An 18,355-nucleotide genomic window follows, 5' to 3' on the forward strand; every position below is an offset into this window, starting at 1 on the left:
GCTCGCCACGCTCTTCTGAAAACATGAATGTTCTACTGGTCACAAAAAGGTTGGGGACCACTGCCACAAAAATTCCAAAGCAAATATCACTGAAGTATGTGATCTAAACAAAAAAACCAACGTGTTATCAAAATATTACTTTTCAAGTCACAAATGCCTCCAGATCTATTTAGATTCAAACAGTACTGCTCAACACAAGGCTGAAATATCTGCTACATAAATTAGTTATTTTTACTCATTAAGACCTTGCGCCCCACCCCTCCCAAGAAAGCTACAGAAGTTATTATGGCAAGGTATGCACCTCTAGAGGCACCTTCTTCATCAGGTCACTATTCACCTTTAGAATTCACTCAGTCCTGGGGCACACAGGAAAGTTTTGCAGAATGATCACTAGCCTGGCCATTCATTCCTCTAACTGGTATGTGATATTTAGGAAGCATTTTTAATTTCACGCAGAGACTGCTCCCAGTACGCAAGGAGTACATGTGTGTGTGTGTATATATATATATATGTATATATACATACACATACACATACAGACACACACTGCATACTGGGAGCAGTCTCTGCACGAAATAAAATATTTTAGCTTTTAGAAGTTGCCAACTGGAAGGAAATGTTGCTGTATGTATATGTATGTGTGCCACAGAAGAACATCAGTACATGTAAGCAACATTTCCTTCCAGTTGGCAACTTCTAAAAGCTGAAAACTGAGAGTTTGCAAAACTCTAGGGCTTTAGTATCCAGATGAGCAAGCAACTTGCAGGACCAAATATTTGCTGTCATGACTGTGAGAAGAGCAGAGGTCAAAGTAAGCCGGTTTGGTCTGGTCCAGTCTGGCGTACCGACAAGAAAGTGCCAACCATACTGGCAGGGCCGCTGAATGGGGAGGAAAAAAGGGGCAGCTACCCCAGGGCCAGGCAATTTAAAGGGCCCAGGGTTCCTGGCACCGCTGCTGCTATCACGTCAGCAACCAAAGCTCCAGGCCCTTTAAATCACTTCCGGAGCCCCGGGCGGCACCAGTCAGGGAGCGCTGAAAAGCTGGCTGGGGGATTTTGGCCCCAGACCTGCCCCCTCCACCCGAGGCCCTGTCCTTTCTGGGGCCCAGACCTGCCCCGCTACCCCGCCTTGCACAGGACCCCAGCTGCTCCGCGTAAGTCATTTAAGTTACTTTCACCCCTGAAGAAGAGGTCCACAAGTAGACAGACAATTCAAGATGCAACAACTGTTATTCACAAAACAAAACCATTCTACAGTCTCATTAAATAGTGTTTAAAATGTGGTTCTAAAAGTAATATGCTTTTCGAATTTAGAAAATACATAACATATGCAGAAGTTAATATTTGCAGCCCACCCAGAACAGGGCAAAAATATAGGTAACTGCCCATATTTCTTATTCATAATTATGAATTAAATAGTTTTTTTCCCTTTAGAGCCCCATATTGTTCTGGTACAGATCACATGTAGTGCAAGAGCTTGTGTGCCTAGAAAGTTAAGACTACCTTTAAGATATTGGTCCTACAAATATTGTTCTATTTATGAAACATTTTGAATTGTTATCCTACACACACGGTTAATTTGCCTATTTTGTGTATATAAGATAAGGAAACTAATTCTTATAGCTATACCTAAAAAATTGCATTTTACTATACAGATACAATTTGGCCATGATGAAATCCTACTAAACTATTGATTTTGAATGTATTACCACGGATATAAAATCCAGCAACTGTAGTACAACACAGCATTAAATTGAACTTAACCGAATACTCTGTTCAACTGACATTTTAAAAATCTCTTGTTAAAATTACGTTTCAACAGTCAAATGAGTCTATAAACAAAAATGATGCACCTGGGAGTCAAAAACCCAGAGTCCTACTCAGGCAAAAGTCCTGTTGATTAAGAGGATAGTTACCCAAGTAAGGACTTGCAGGAACGGTGCTCCCAGAGTTCAAGGAAAATCATGATGGATAATTCAGACATCTTCTTGTATTAACTCACAATAGAAATAGTAGAAGATTAGTTTGGGCACAGTCAATTAATAATTTTACATTTGTTCAGGACCCAAAGCTAACTGCTCAAGACCAGCCATCTAGTAGAGTTTTAACCATGAAAGAATGCAATTTTACAAGTACTATAATTTGTTATTTTAAAGCTCATTTACTGTAGTTTTAGAAAGGTTAAACGAGAAAGTTTTTACAACAGTATGAAGTCATGCTGCTACAACAGAGGTAGTATTAATAAATGCAACATTCTATTATCGGTTGTCCTCTAGCAAAATATTAGTTATATTTCATTTAAAACACACAAAGATTAGACTATAGTTATTTACATTTGTAAGTTACCTTAAAAGGTTGCGTACTTGCCATCAGTTTAGTGTCCAATAGTCTAAAAATGAAATTTAAGGAGGTAAGAATAAAGTGTTTGGCAAAATTGTTTATAAAAGCAAAACACTCAAGGATATTTTGTTTTCTTCAGCAGTAAACAACAACATTAAGATGCTGAAAGTCATTAGCACAGATCTTCAGGGAGCATTAGAACTGAGCTATGTCCACCAGAAAAAGTCAACAAACTATGCCTGATAAAAAGGTGAAACTAGTAACATTAATAGCAAATGAACATTGTTCCCAACTCAATCAGGGTTCACAACAATAATTTTCATACAAAGGTTTTTTTATAAAGGCTAGAAGTATTCTGACAAGGGCGATGCAATCAGCAATGTCATAAATATGAATTCAAATGCAGACAGTAAGATTATTTTTAAACTAAATTGTTCTTAAATCACTGCAAATTGTGACACGAGTCACACCCATCATTTTATGCTTAATTTAGCCAAGAAGATAACTGGAATTTGACAGTTGATAACAGTGAAAAAACTGCTCAATTGTAATTTGAAGATAAGCCTACCTGGGAAAGACACATGCCACTAACTCCTTAAACTCACTTAGGTCCTAAAATTCAAAACAAAGTTTTGTTACTATCAAACCTGAACAGCATAAAATTCATAAAGGTATTCTACTACCCTGAAATAGATATTTATCAAGAGGTTCCAACTCTTATCCACTAAGATTTCTAAAGTAAGATCAAATGACTATTCTTTTCTACTCAAGATCGAAGCATGCTTGGTTACGCTCTTTGAATGCCTGCTCACACTCAGTTTTTATAGGATTATAACCTTTTAGCTTGTCACTGTTTTTTCACCTAAACCTTCTGCCACCCATCTCCAATATTCTGCTATGCAAATATAACTGAAAAGGCTGCTACAGAAGATGAGCAGAAACTTTTAACCTGAAGAAGTTTGGTATAACCCAAAGGCCACTTTCCATTAGAAGCGGGTGCTTTTCCCATCCCAATTTATCATACTAACAATGGCAGCCTCCATGTTTTGTCTGATATTAGAGCTAATCAACAACAGAAAACTGAAAAAATTATTAAGTATTTCTTATATATTTCATAGTAGAGAATTAATTGAATGTTCATTTTCAGGAGATATTTTACTAATGAAGAGTTTGTTAAGTCATTGGCCCTTTCTTTGAAGGGGTTTGTGTATGACAACTCATTCTCTTAAACATTAACTCTTTGAGCCAATGAAACATATCAACAGATGGTCACCTAAGGCTTCTGGGGAAGGTTGAGAAAATCCATCCTCTGTATTCACACAGAAATGACAGTGAATATGCTAGTAGAGGTGAAGAGTTCACTCTTTGCAGCGGAGATGTAAACCAGAACCCCACTCTATGCCCAACGAGGAGGGGGAAGTAATCCAGCTAAAACCCTTATGAGGAGGCAGAAGGGGAGATGTTCTGGGGATCACCCAGATCAGTAAGGGGTTCTGTCACCACCTGTCCTGCAGCCATGAGTTGCCTTCATGTTATGCTACTATAGCTCAGAGCCCTGACAGCAGCAGACAGCTCCACCAAACTCACAAAGGGGGTGTGACAATCAGGGCTCAGACACTCCAAGGACAGAACAAGGGGACTGAACCTCACAGAGTAAGCAACTGAATCCACAGGTTGTATACAATGTTATTGTGTACAGAAATACGTTGAATAATGTCTTTTATAAAAACCTGTAATGTTCTGCACTTGGTCTGAAATATGTATACAGACTGATTATGAATATACGTATATAGAATACTATGCTCATGATATGTACTACAATTGCAAATACACCTCACAGCAGACAAGTAACCATCCATCGCACAACCCAGGAAAAGACAAATAATGTACCATTACAGTTCATGGGAAGACACGGACAGCCCACCTACCGAATCAAAAGGGAATTTCCCCTGTTCTGAGAAACAATGAATTACCATAGTCAGGGAGGAAAAAACTGCAAACCGTATTAAAAGGGAAAGTAGGGTTTGAAGTGAAAAAGCACTGAACTGAGAGACATTCTCAACAGCAGAAGGGACAGGGGCACTGCCTGTGAACATATGATATCATCAACTCAGGCTAGGGGGCAAGCTGGGAAACTGTTCAAAGGCAAAAGGTAAGTTGTCTTAGAAAAAGAAATTTATCTAATATAGAAATGTAAAGCATGAAGTTGCATCTTCATGTTTATATTCCCTAACTTGTTTGCTTTTTCCTTACTATTTCATCTTTGAGTCTGAGATTTTTATTAAATAAATGTTTATTTTTATCCCAAGCAGATCTCTGGTGTGCAAACTGCGTAGAGCGTCTCTGCTAAAGTGAGCTGATAACTGAGGACTGTTTCCACACTTTTAGGGGTGACAAACCAGAAGGGAAGAGTCCTAGTATCTGGTGGTTTAAAACTCAGGTTAGACAAATTTGGAGAGGCTCACGACCAGAAGGGCGGCTGGAGTCACCCTGCAAAGAGTAATTAAACTGGTGGAAGCCAGGCTGAGTCTTTGTTTGTCGGCTAGCTACTACTGCCAGATCTCTGAGCCATAGCAGCACAGCATTAAGATACCCAAACAGAATGCCTTCATGATGGCCTTGGATTCTGGATCTCCCCATTTCCACAGGGAAACAGGGCTAACACAAGCTGCAAGTGAGAACTTCTGAATGACTCAACAGCATCGAAGGGTGCAGATCCTTGATCATTTGTAGGAGTAAGTAAAGAAAATCAGCCAACACCATAATAACTATATTGACCAAAATCTGAGGACTTCAGAAGCAGTGACAGCAGCCTCATCTGCACGTTAATAACTAAAAAGGACATATTACACCCCTGTCTAAAGATGGTTTCTTGAGCAAGTGACTCCCTATTTGCCTATGTGCCAACATAGTTTAAACAAGCCTCAACCCACTTCCCCCACTTCTAATAGCCAAGTCTTCCACGCAGCCTCACATGAAAAAGCCTCAAAGATGATGATGACTGTACAGGACACAAGTGACCCCTCTCCAGCCAAATCTCTTGCTTCCTCAAAGATAGTATTGTACCCTTACCCATCTTGCACAAACAAAGGCCAGGCTAGTAGATTAGGACTTCTTAAATAATCAGAACACCCTCCCCCTCCAATATTTCAGTACTGCAATTCCCATCCTTATAATCAATTTGATTTTATCCCCCAACTTCTGTCATTAGATTTCATAACGTTATCTCCATATCACAACTCAGCTTCTAGCAAACATCACAGAAGAGAACTTCATTTTTAAAATACAGCAGAGGAAAGTAAAACACTTCCATTAACACCAGAGGCCTGGTTAAGACATAAAAAGTAAGGAATTTTAAAGAAACTAGTATAATACACCCAATTACCCAGTCAATTACTGAAGCAGCATTGAAGGCCAAGAGCTCCAAGTACACAACTGACTTCCTAGTTTTCCTTTTTCTGAATCTGAACTTAAAACTTGATTTCCTACAGCTTAAATTTTCCACTGCCATAGAGGATTGCAACTCCTGATCACTGAAGACAATTCTGCCCTTTAATAATTATACTCTTCTTTAGCTCCATAGAAAACTGCCATTTCCAATTAGCTTTCCTGCACTGTAAATACTTAGTGATATGGGATTATAAAGGCTAAAAGACGAATGTAACATATATTTAGTCAGACTAGGTTTTCAATTACAGTCACTTCATAAAGGTTTAGTTTTATACTCAAGTCTCAATTAAAAATAGCTCAAGGACATATGCCCAATTATACATGGGTTGAAATTTCAAAGCTTTCAGGACAAATGCTTTTAGAAGTGATTGAGAGATGCAGTTAAAGATGCTATAGTACATAAAGTCACATACTAGAGTTGATTTTTATTTGTACTCAACGTACGTGTTTCAAGAACATACATTTAATACCCTGAATCCTCACTTTAGCTGCTGCTCCACTTTGAGCAGATGTTTTCAGAGAACTATCCACAATGACTCCAAGATTTTTTCCTTGAGTGGCAACAGCTACTTTAGACCCGACCATTTTGTATGTGTAGTTGGGATTATGTTTTCCAATGTGCATTACTTTGCATTTATCTACATTGCATTTCATCTGACATTTTGTTGCCCAGTCACCCTATTTTATGAGATCCCTTTAACTCTTTGCACTGAACTTTGGACTTAACTGGCTTGAGGAAATTAATATCAGCTGCAAATTTTGCCACCTCATTGTTCACCTCTTTTTCCAGATCATTCATGACTATATTGAACATCACTCGTCTCAGTATAGATACTTGGAGGACCCCACTATTGACCTCTCTCCACTGTGATATCTGACCATTTATAACTACTGTTTAATGAGTTACTGATCAATGACAGGACCTTTCTTCTCATCCCATGACTGTTTACTTAGAGACTTTGGTGAGAGACCTTGTCAAAGGCTTTCTGGAAGTTCAGGTACACTATAGCCATTGGATCTTTGTCCACATTTGTTGACCCTAGGGTGACCAGATGTCCCGATTTTACAGGGACAGTCCTGATATTTGGAGCTTTGTCTTCTATAGGCGCTTATTACCCCCACCCCCATCCCAATTTTTCACACTTGCTGTCTAGTCACCCTAATTGACCCAGAATTCAAAACAGATTGGTGATGCAGGATTTCCCCTTACAAAAGCCTCATTGACTCTTCAACATATTGTGTTCATCTATGTATCTGATCATTCTATTCTTTACAATAGTTTCAACCAATTTGCGTACTACTGAAGTTAGGCTTACAGGCCTGTAATTGTCAGGATGACCTCTGGAGCCTTTTTTTAAACATCAGCATTATATTAGCTATCCACCAGTCTTGTGATAGAGGCTAATTTAAGCAATAGTTTATATATGACAGTGAACAGTTCTGCAATTTCATGTTTGAGTTCCTTCAGAATTCTCAAGTGATCATCATCTGATCCTGAGATTTCAAGTTACTGGTGAATTTATCAGTTTGTTTCAAAACCACCTCTATTGACACCTCAATCTGGGAAGATTCCTGAGATCTGTCAACTAAAAAGAATGGCTAGGTGTGGGAAATTCCCCTCATTTGCATCTCTTACTACTGCATTTCATGCAAAGATACAGTTACCAAACTGATGGAGATAATTTCAGCCCTAACTGCAAACTCTCCCTAGCAGAGGGTTTAAGAAAACTGAATGAACTATGGGCCAGTATCTCCAGAGAGCACACAGATTTCTAATAGCATTTTAAAGATGCTATTTTAGTTTGTTCAACAGCCCCTAGTAAGTTTCCATCCACAACAGATTTCATATGAATTAATTCAAATTTCAGGATACATTTTCTAATCAGCTGAAGACTGACAAGGCCACTTACTTCAGGTAGGGGACAGTAAAACTGGTGGATCGTGTGCATGACATCCAGTAGCATGTTGTGTCCAACAACAAGTTTGCCCTAAAGAAAGAGTCAATTTTATGTATGAATGACATTTCAAACTACAGTGTACAAAATAAGTTAGGAAAAAGGCTCTGGCGCAGTTTCACTCAGTTTTCAGTTCATTACATTTTAACTTCAAACTACCATACTGAATCACAAGCATATTCTTTACAGTTCAAGTATTTGATAATACAGTGGCAGTGCCAATAAGAAGAGGGGAGGGGGCTATTGTAGCAGGCACTGTACAAACATGATGAGTCCTGTCCTACAGAGCATAGCAAAACCATTTAAAAACCTATTTTGAATATTTAGGTAGAAAGTAAGCTGATCCTGTTGATCTTTCTCTTACTGTGGTTACGCTTTTTACCTTGTGGTTACAGCCAAAACAAGAGCTGTGTCCTTTTTGAAAAAAAGGAAATTACTCAGAATCTTGTTAACTCCTATAAGAAATTGGTATTATTCACTTTTAAAAAGATCTAATGAATAGGTGTAGAAAAATCTCATATTACTGAAGACTTAAAAAAGGATACACTACATCTATTTTATATCAAAGCATTGCCATAACCAAAAATCTTAATTAAAGTTGATAATGTAAGTCAGAGTCCTGCACGGATACAAAATTCATATCCATGGATGTGGATATCCACAGAGCTGCAGGGCTCTACTAGGAACTGCAGCAGCGAAAGCAACAGCATGTCGGGCCACCGCTCACAGGAGCCAGCATCTCACCCAGACAGTGCCTCTGGCATGGAGATACCATCCCCAGCCCTGGCCACAGAGACTGGCACCAGGCTCACCGGCAGCTGCCCTGGTCACACTAGTGTGTGCGAGCAGCTTGCATACTCCCGTAAGGCAGCCCCACGTGCTGTGCTATCACTGTTGTGGTTCCTGATAGAGCACAGCAGGTCCGCACATATGCACTTCAGACCCAAGGATCTAAATTTTGTATCCGAGCAGGGCTCTGAAGTTACATACATTTGAGTCATACTTCATTAGTATTGCTTATTTGTACAATTTAGTAGTAATGAACCTCATACTCTGTGAATTATCAACTTTTTATTGTTAACTACGTAGGGACTCCCTGAGACCTTCTCCATTCGGCTTATCCAGAACACTTCGTTCAGTTCTCTGGGATCGAAAAAACTCCATTCGACTCCAGATTTCATCACTAAGGTTCCTTTATTTTCCATATAGCAAAACTACACTGAGCTTATCAAACAAAAACAGGGAGGTGGATGCAGGATATATCACACCTCCAAATGTACACAGAAACCCTCTCCCTTCATATACATTTACACATCTCATTGCATTTACTATACATGACTTCACATTTTTGTATTGGCTTGATTACTTTGCAAAAAACAATCCCTGTGAAGCATGCTGTGTCTATAAATTGTTGATGCTTGACTTCTTCTCTGCATTCCTAATTAATCTTGTCCATTGCTAGTAAATGGTTCCCTGGATGTTCTCCCTCTTACCTTAGCTGGCTCAGATATTCTGTTTTTTCAGCCTACTGACCTATTTACTTATATTTATCACAAAAGTTCTGCTTTCAGCCTGATGATCTGTTTACCTCTCTAATCCTATCCTCCAAGTAATGAGGCCTCCCTCCAGGTGTTAATTACTCATGTCACGCCAGGCCTCAGCTGAAAACTAAAGGTACATATGGGGGGAAAACAAAAAAAAAACAAACCAAAAAACGTGTTGGTTAACTTACAGAATTAGCAATGGCATGAATGACTCTGGAAAATCCCACTGCATCACTGAGTTCTTCCTGCAAAATTTCAAGTATCATTAAGTGAAGTATAAATGCAAATAACTGACAGTAATGTCTGTATATTTTGTGACAATAAGACAATACCCCTGCAACTCCATCTCAAATTAAGGTCCTCCCATTCTGTATACTTCATAAAATGATCATCAATATTTGCCTAGGAAAGGCAAATATTGTGGAAGTATTTTATTGTGGTCAGAATAGGGCACTGGTATCAGCCGTCTCTCTAATGATGTAAATAAAGACAACTCAACTTGTGCCACAGATCCCTCATCTATAAAATAGTCATAAGCTGGCCTGAAAACTATTGGGAATGTCTAAGTCAGATACTATAAACTTTTATATAGTATTGCAAACAATGGGGCTAAATGTAAAACTGCTCAATAGTATCAAATGTTTTTATTCATTTCCATTTCACGAACTTTGCTTTTGCTATTAGAGCAAGAGTGAAAAAAACTGCCACCTAATTTTAATGCCTACATTGTCAAGGAAAAACACGAGCAGTGAAGTGTTTTGTTTTGTTTTTTAAATAATTCACTATTGCTTTTAATTCTACTCTCATTGAAGTCAATGAGACTTATAATTGACTTCAGTACTGGCAGAGTTAAGCCTCCATCGAATGCTTTTCAAAATTTTCCTTTAGCAATAAAAGTTGCAAGACAGCAAGCAGAGAGTTGGCAGGGGGTTAAAGAAGTCACGCTGAAAGTGTGTTTAGCTGAGTCAGAAAGGGGTGTTCAATATCAAGCCAAAGAGGACTTCCACTTATGAGCAAGTAATGCATGCTCAAAACAGGTTGAATTTTTATCCTGAAACATGCATTCAATAAAGTGTGCCTGGCATTTTTCTGCCTAGGACTCAGGACTTTTGTCAGGCCCCAGAGACAGAGACATTTCACGACTCAACTATTTGATATTTTAGAGATTTGTCTTGATTTCAGACCTCAGTCTGTAAGATATTTGGAAGTACTGCTAACCTATACACCATTAGTTCAAAATACTGATCTGTGAGTTGCATGCTGTATACAACAAACTAATGGAGGAAAGGAGGATAGGACTCCATTAGGTGTCCCTGCTGCATCTAAATTACAAGGGAGGGGAAAAAGGGGGACAGACTTACCTGAGCAGAGCCAAGGTGGGAAAAGTGGCCAGACCAGATGGAGGCTGACTGACCATGTGCACCAGGGAAGGGAGGTATTTATACCCCATGCATACCAGAAGGAATGTAAACTCTCAGTCACTGATCAGCAGCACCCATCTTCCCACCCATGGGATCAAAGTAAGACAGGATTTTATGATCTGCTGTGGGTTTGTGCCAGTTGCTTTTTTCATTTGGAGCTGGAAAGGAATTTTTCACCATCGCCTTCCCATGGCAGGTGACGGACCAACAGATGCAATGAAAGAGATTAGGTCAAGATGTTGCAACTTAGGTAACACACGCAACAGGTGTCCAGCGCAGGTGCTCATTGCAGGGGATACAGTTCACTGATAAATAGGAGTTGAAAATAGATTTAGGGGAAGGAATCCCCTAAGGAAGCCGGAAAAGAGGGGCTGGGGCTCCAAACATCAGGTACAGCCCTCTTTTTTCCAAGCCCACTTTAGTTCCCATACAAGGAAATGGTGATGGGGTCCCAACAATGGGCTGGGACCAACTTGAAAAGGGGGAGGGCTGATGACAGCCCTCAGAAATGGGAATGATTAAGGAAAGAATGAATCTGCACTGTGTGACTCATCGCCAGATGTGTTAAGTGAATGAAGCTGCAGTCTAAATGAGTCACATTAATTACATTTTGTCTTTCTTCTTTTTCTTTCTTCCTTTCTGTGGCCAGAACCAAGGTAGTAGCCCTCTGATTGCTCTTAGAACAATGCATTTTTACTGGGCTAGTGTACAGTAAGGAATATTTTTACTTCATCAACATCCTACAGCACAAATGTGGTGCACAACTTCATCTTAGAAGCATCACACGACTTCCATTTAAGGATAAGTACTCAGTCATTGTAAGTAACGCATTTACGGCTTAAACGTTTCATACATGTAGAACCTGCAGATCTGGTAGAGTAGATTCACATAAGGATATAGAGAGCAAGTGCAAGGGAAGATGTTTGAGCACTGGAAGCCCACTCTATGTTCATTCTAATTGTAAGAGGACAATACTAAAAATGCTTTAATCTTCCTACTTTATCCCTTATTAATCCACTTTATGAGCTACTAAGAATACTTTTTAACATTTATGGGGAATCTTAGTCTCTGCAGTTATGGCTGGATAAGTTCTACTGCGACTAGTCAATTAATTCTTAGCACAGAAGCATTTGATGTCCCAAAGAAAAAAATCACAAGCACTAAAAATCCATTAAAGCAGGCAATTCAGTACCGCAAGCCATACATCTGGAATTGTATATGCCCAGTTTCAGGACTATCCTGGAAAGACTGAAACAGACAGCTATTAAAGTCTTCTCTAATTTTAATTAAAAAGAATAACTGAGGTATTTAATGTTATGAGGGGTACAGTAAAAAAATATTCAGGCATTCCTTTTAACACCAAGTCAAAGTAAGAAAATAAGAATCATAGAATTATAGAATATCAGGGTTGGAAGGGACATCAGGAGGTCATCTAGTCCAACCCCCTGCTCAAAGCAGGACCAATACCCAACTAAATCATCCCAACCAGGGCTATGTCAAGCCTGACCTTAAAAACCTCTAAGAAAGGAGATTCCACCACCTCCCTAGCTAACCCATTCCAGTGCTTCACCACCCTTTAAGGAAATTTTTTTTTCCCCACAATATCCAACCTAAACCTCCCCCACTGCAACTTGAGATCATTACTCCTTGTTTTGTCCTCAGTGTTAGCAGATGACTGTCTAGATCCATCCTCTTTGGAACCCCCTTTCAGGTCGTTGAAAGCAGCTATCAAATCTTCCCTCATTCTTCCCTTCTGCAGACCAAATAATCCGTTCCCTCAGCCTCTCTTCATAAGTCATGTGCTCCAGCCCCCTAATCATTTTTGTTGCCCTCCGCTGGATTCTTTCCAACTTTTCCACATCCTTCTTATAGTGTGGGGCCCAAAACTGGACACAGTACTCCAGATGAGGCCTCCCCAATGCCAAATAGAGTGGAATGATCACATCCCTCGATCTGCTGGCAATGTTCCTACTTATACAGACCAAAATACTATTAGTCTTCTTGGCAACACTGTTGACTCATATCCAGCTTCTTGTCCAGTGTAACCCCTAGGTCCTTTTCTGCAGAACTACTGCCTAGCCATTAGGTCCCTAGTCTGTAAGGTGCTACAGGATTCTTTGCTGCTTTTACAGATCCAGACTAACACGGCTACCCCTCTGATACTAGTCTGTAACAGTGTATGGGATTCTTCCTTCCTAAGTGCAGGACTCTGCACCTGTCCTTGTTGAACCTCATCAGATTTCTTTTGGCTCAATCCTCTAATTTGTCTAGGTCCCTCTGTATCCTATCTCTACCCTCCAGCGTATCTACCACTCCTCCCAGTTTAGTGTCAACTGCAAACTTGCTGAGGATGCAATCCATGCCATCCTCCAAATCATTAATGAAGATATTGAACAAAATTGGCCCCAGGACCAACCCTTGGGGCACTCCACCTGATACCAGTTGCCAAGTAGACATGGACCCATTGATTGCTACCTGCTGAGACCAATGATCTAGCTAGCTTTCTATCCACTTTAGAGTCCATTCATCCAGGCCACACTACTTTAACTTGCTGGCAAGAATACTGTGGAAGACCATATCAAAAGCTTTGCTAAAGTAAGGAATAACACATCCACTGCTTTTCCCTCATCCACAGAGCCAGTTATCTCATCATAGAAGGCAATTAGGCTAGTCATGCATGACTGGCCCTTGGTGAATCCATGCTGACTTTCCTCTCCTCTAAGTACTTCAAAATTGATTCCTTGGGGACCTGCTCCATGATTTTTCCAGGGACTGAGGTAAGAATGACTGGTATGTAGTTCCCCAGATGGGCACAACATTAGCCTTTTTCCAGTTATCCAGGACCTCTGCCAGTCGCCATGAGTTTCCAGAGATAATGGCCAATGGCTCTGCAATCACATTCACCAACTCCTTTAGCACCCTCAGATACAGTGCATCCAGCCCCATGGACTTGTGCTTGTCCAGCTTTTCTAAATAGTCCTGAACTTTCTCCACTAGTCTTTCTCCACAGAGGGCCCAGTGCAGTAGTCTGGGAGCTGACCTTGTTCATGAAGACAGAGGCAAAAAAAAAAAAAAGGCATTGAGTACATCAGCTTTTTCCACATCCTCTGTCACTAGGGTTGCCTCCCCCATTTAGAAAGTGTGGGCCCCTTACCTTGACCACCTTCTTGTTGCTAACATACCTGTAGAAATCCTTGTTACTCTTAACATCCCTTGCTAGCTCCAAGGTGTTACTTTAGTTTGAAAATAGCACAGGAAACACTTTTCAGAATGCAGTTAGTTACTACTGAAAGTTTTCAAATACTGTAGCAAGATTTTAAGAGACAAGTAATGATAAAACATCTTCTAGCTATTCTGGCTAAGATAAAGGTAACTGAATATGCTCCATGACATCACCAGAGAGCCACAGTGAGCAGGTACAAATATTATCCCCCCTCCGCTTCCATCATGCACAGCATTGCTTAGTTAGTCAAGCATATCCCTGATTTTTTCTTCCTCTGAAGGATCAGATATCACTAATGCAAGAGGCAGGACACTGGAGTTGAGAGGTGGGGAAATTTCAGTGTCATAAGCATGTGGAATTCAAGTCAGTCAGGTCTCTTCCCCAGTTCCAACATTTCAATTAAAACAAACAGCATTTTCTTTATCTTAAGAACGAACAAGGACACTAAAAATCTTACCTGTTCTTTTGCTTGTTTCTGCTGTTCTCTTTTTTTGCGCTCTTCTTCATCTACCTTGCTAATAACAATGTATCTTTCCTTCTGAAAGCAGTAATGACGTAAGTAAATTATTCCAGGAATAGCTTGACAAAAAATGTGAGAAACTAAAACAGAATCCCAATGCTAATACATGAACCGATCACAATTCACAATCTAAATTTCTACAGCAAACCAAGCTAAATTGCATCTGTTATACTCGGAGTTTAGCTGCAACAGTTTACCTATTACAGTGTTTCTTTTATAAACTATTTTTTTCTAGGGACTTATAATTTTAACAACGCTATCTGAGCTGAATCTACTCACATAATGAAGCCTAAGGGAAATATGCTTTTTGGTTGGAATGAAAACATTAATCATACTAAATTTCCCTATAACTTTAGGTTTTAGTGGGGTTTTTTAATCCAGTATTTTCAGGTGATTTGGGGTTCATATTGTTGACCTAGCTCTTTGGGAAACAGCTAATGCTTAATATCTGCTGCAATTATTGTTCTGTTCTCAAACCACTCAGCTGACCAAGACTTCTCAATGTACTGAATGTTAAATAGCCATTATAGTTTCCACTCACCCACTTTTAATATAAATATACAAGTCATATATTTGTATTTATACCTCATGGATTTTAAAGTCAGTCCATAAAGGTTCTTCAAAAAGTATTTTATCATAGTTTAATGAAAGTTTAAAAGTTTGCATAACAAAGTTTCAGCAGACACATTTAGAGGTCAAGTAGCATGAAATTTCATTAGTGACTAACATTTCGCTTACACAGAACAAGCATCTAAGACAGTATGTTGTTCGTCAATTAATTACCTTCTCGGTCTCCAGAGTTTCAACATGGATACCTTTTGGATACCTACAGTAAACAGTGAAAAGTAAACTATAGTTTTTGACTAATTTGGCAGGTAGTATACTGAAGCTCCATCTTCAGCTAGGCTAATTTTTATAGCTATACAACTTGTATTAAGATTATAGACAGGCTTAATATTAAATGCAAAAACTAGTAAGGCAGCTTTTAACCAAAATGAAGTTGGCAAATTCCAAGTACCAAAGTATTCAATAATTTGGCCTTCTTGTGTATCTCAAGAATTTCAATAATTAGTGTTAGTTTCTTAATATACTATGCAGATAGTTGAACTGTTGCTGAGAGAACTCTAACTCAATTTCTTGACTTCAGTGCAATTAAACCAATCTGTGTAATCTGATGTGCATTTTTTCAGAAACAGAAAAAACTTATTCAAAAAAGCAGTTACTAAGTTACCCATGCAGGAATGCACATACACTCAAATGCCACAGGTTTCAGAGTGGTAGCTGTGTTAGTCTGTATCAGCAAAAAGAATGATGAGTATTTGTGGCACCTTAGAGATTAGCAAATTTATTTGGGCATAAGCTTTTATGGGCTAAAACTTCATCAAAAAGCTTATGCCCAAATAAATTTGTTAGTCTCTAAGGTACCCTAAGTATTTCAAATTCCACAGCAAGCCCTCATCTTGCAGGGAGAGCGTAGGCAAAGCCATTAAAAAAAAAATCTCCCACAATGATAAAAAAATGCAAAAATGTCATTATGTCAATGTGCAGATATCCAAACAGTATTTTAGAGTAACTTCCTCATGTTCAACAAAAATGGTAAGGAAAACATTGTGGAAATATATTTGTTAAGCAGCTTAAAGACCTCATCCCATCTCCATTACTCAAACGGCTTCTTCAACAGCTTTATCTCTTTTTAAAATACAATTTACTTCTAAGATGAGAATCAGCACAAAACAATTTTAGCTAAGAACAGCCTCTAAAGACAGGATTTTAAGAACTACTGCCAACTTGAAACAATCTCCCACAATATCACCCATAAATATAACAGCACTAACACCACCTTATAGAATTAATTATCGTTCAAATTAATCCCACTATCTATGCAGTAATACATTCCGGCTCTACAGTTGTTTATAATAACTGCACGCTGTACATTAAGAGTCACATGTTATTACATAATCACTCTAATTGGCTACATTGTACTGTTCAATTTACAACTATTTTAATAATTATAAGTGGTAGAATAGAAATATGCTCAATTAAAAAAGGATTCTAATGAACCCCTAAGAACTCTACGCTTGTAAGCATTAGTTCAGTTTAGCCCTATTACAAGACTGCTTAAGAAGAGAAACAATTTAAATATAATGGATATGAGATTAAGCATAGATTAGCTTTTTATCCCAATTTTTTTCATGTTAAAAACAGCACAGATATACAGTAGGTAGGGTAAGAGGTTAACACTAGTAACTTACTTCCAGCTCAAGGTCTGATAAATTAGTTTCCTCTGAAATCTTTAAAAGCAGAAAAGAATAATGGTATTAATAGTTCTCGTATATAAATATTTCAAAGTCAAATAAAGACAAATGTATGTTAAAAATTCATGCAGTGAACATAAAATAGCTCATGGTGTTATCAAAAAGTATTTTAAAGGGCACTTAAAAGGCTAAACACTACTCTAATTTTCCAATGAGAAATTGATTTACATTTTATTGCACACATCTGCCTTTCTGATGAGAATGACTAGCCAAAAATTAATAGCTGACAGAACAAAACAAACATTTTTTTAAGTATTATTCACTCAAGTCTATTTAGGTGGAATAACTACACTGCTACCCTGATATAACGCAGTCGTGGAGAGCCAAAAATCCCTACTGCATTATACAGGAAACGTCGTTATATCTGGGTAGTGGTGGCAGGGCAGCAGAGGTAATTTAAAGGGGGAGCCCGGTCCCTTTAAATTGCCAGCCCAGCCCCACTGCCGCATCCCTGGGATAGCAGCAGCAGGACTCTGGCGATGACTTTAAGGGTTCAGGGCTCCTCACAGCAGCCAGAGCCCCGGACCCTTTAAAGCGCTGCCTGAGCCCCGCTGCCAGAGCCATGGGGGTAGCAGCGGTAGGGCTCCAGCGGTGATTTAAAGGGCCCTGGGCTCCCCGCAGCAGCCGGAGCCCTGGATCCTTTAAAGTGCTGCTGGAGCCCTGCTTCTACCGCGCTATACGCAAACCCATGTTATATCAGGTTGCGTTATTGTGGGGTAGTGGTGTACTTCCTTTTTCATTATGGTTAGTTAAGAAATAACTATACATCCAATGATAGTGGGCCTTGTAATACAATATTCCAATGTGTATAATATTTCACATGTACAAGAGCCACCTCGTATCACCAGGAGCTGATTCAAAAAAATATGCAGACTCATGAAGTATATTGACTAAAAAGGAAAAAGGAGTTTTAAAAAGTCATCTTGATAATCAACAGAAAAGGCACTAGAGGAAATTTGATACTTTACCTAAATTCCAATTAAAGTATTATTTATGAAGACCACCTCTTCGACTTTTAACAATGTTTCAGGATAGACTGTAAATGTATGTATATTCAAATAATGCCATGTGCATACTATATATCACCCTTAGTATATGTTGCCACCACTGCAGATCTTCAGGATGAAGATCTGGAAGTTTAGACCTTTTAAGCAAGGAAAGATACCGAAGCTCCATGACAGCAAGTCTTTACTTTCAGTGCTAAGTCAAACAGTTTTTGCTAGGACTAAGAAAGGATAGATTTGTTGACATCTGCAGACCAGCCATAAGAGGCTCCCCGTCGCCTCCCATATAGCTGGCTAGTAGGTCAAACCTAATTTCTTACACAGAAGACAGTTCAGAGCTCTCTGTTTACCAGAGAATTAGTGTTTATTTTCAGAAACTGACCCTGTGCACGGCTCCAACTGCAAACTCTTGTTTTCTTCATTCTGTATCAAATCTTCTATTTGCTCCCTGGAGGAAAACAGAACAAACAGATTATTTTTTGCTTTTACTAATACAACACTATTGTCAAAAAAGCATTTAGTGATATATGCCAAAAGGCAAGGCAAATCTTTTATAAGAAGAAGTAATTGAATATTTAAGACAT

The 18,355-nt window shown here is 39.0% G+C and overlaps 1 protein-coding gene across 5 annotated transcripts in view; it reads right to left on the reverse strand.

The window, feature by feature from the left end:
- The window catches only part of PARN (poly(A)-specific ribonuclease), a 139,197-nt gene that overhangs the window by 112,796 nt on the left and 8,046 nt on the right, over positions 1-18,355 (reverse strand). For all 5 annotated transcript variants that reach the window (XR_012656503.1, XM_032779661.2, XM_032779662.2 and 2 more), the window contains exons 8-15: positions 18,154-18,219; positions 16,705-16,743; positions 15,236-15,278; positions 14,390-14,470; positions 9,477-9,533; positions 7,700-7,777; positions 2,908-2,951; positions 2,346-2,388 (exon numbers count right to left, since the gene is read on the reverse strand). Coding sequence is in view for 4 of the 5 variants with exons in the window: in XM_032779661.2 (XP_032635552.1) it covers positions 2,346-2,388; positions 2,908-2,951; positions 7,700-7,777; positions 9,477-9,533; positions 14,390-14,470; positions 15,236-15,278; positions 16,705-16,743; positions 18,154-18,219 (451 nt within the window). In the remaining variant the exon portion in view is untranslated. The remainder of the gene's footprint in view (positions 1-2,345; positions 2,389-2,907; positions 2,952-7,699; positions 7,778-9,476; positions 9,534-14,389; positions 14,471-15,235; positions 15,279-16,704; positions 16,744-18,153; positions 18,220-18,355) is intronic.

The sequence above is a fragment of the Chelonoidis abingdonii genome, chromosome 9 (assembly GCF_003597395.2).
Source record: "Chelonoidis abingdonii isolate Lonesome George chromosome 9, CheloAbing_2.0, whole genome shotgun sequence".
NCBI lineage: Eukaryota > Metazoa > Chordata > Testudines > Testudinidae > Chelonoidis > Chelonoidis abingdonii.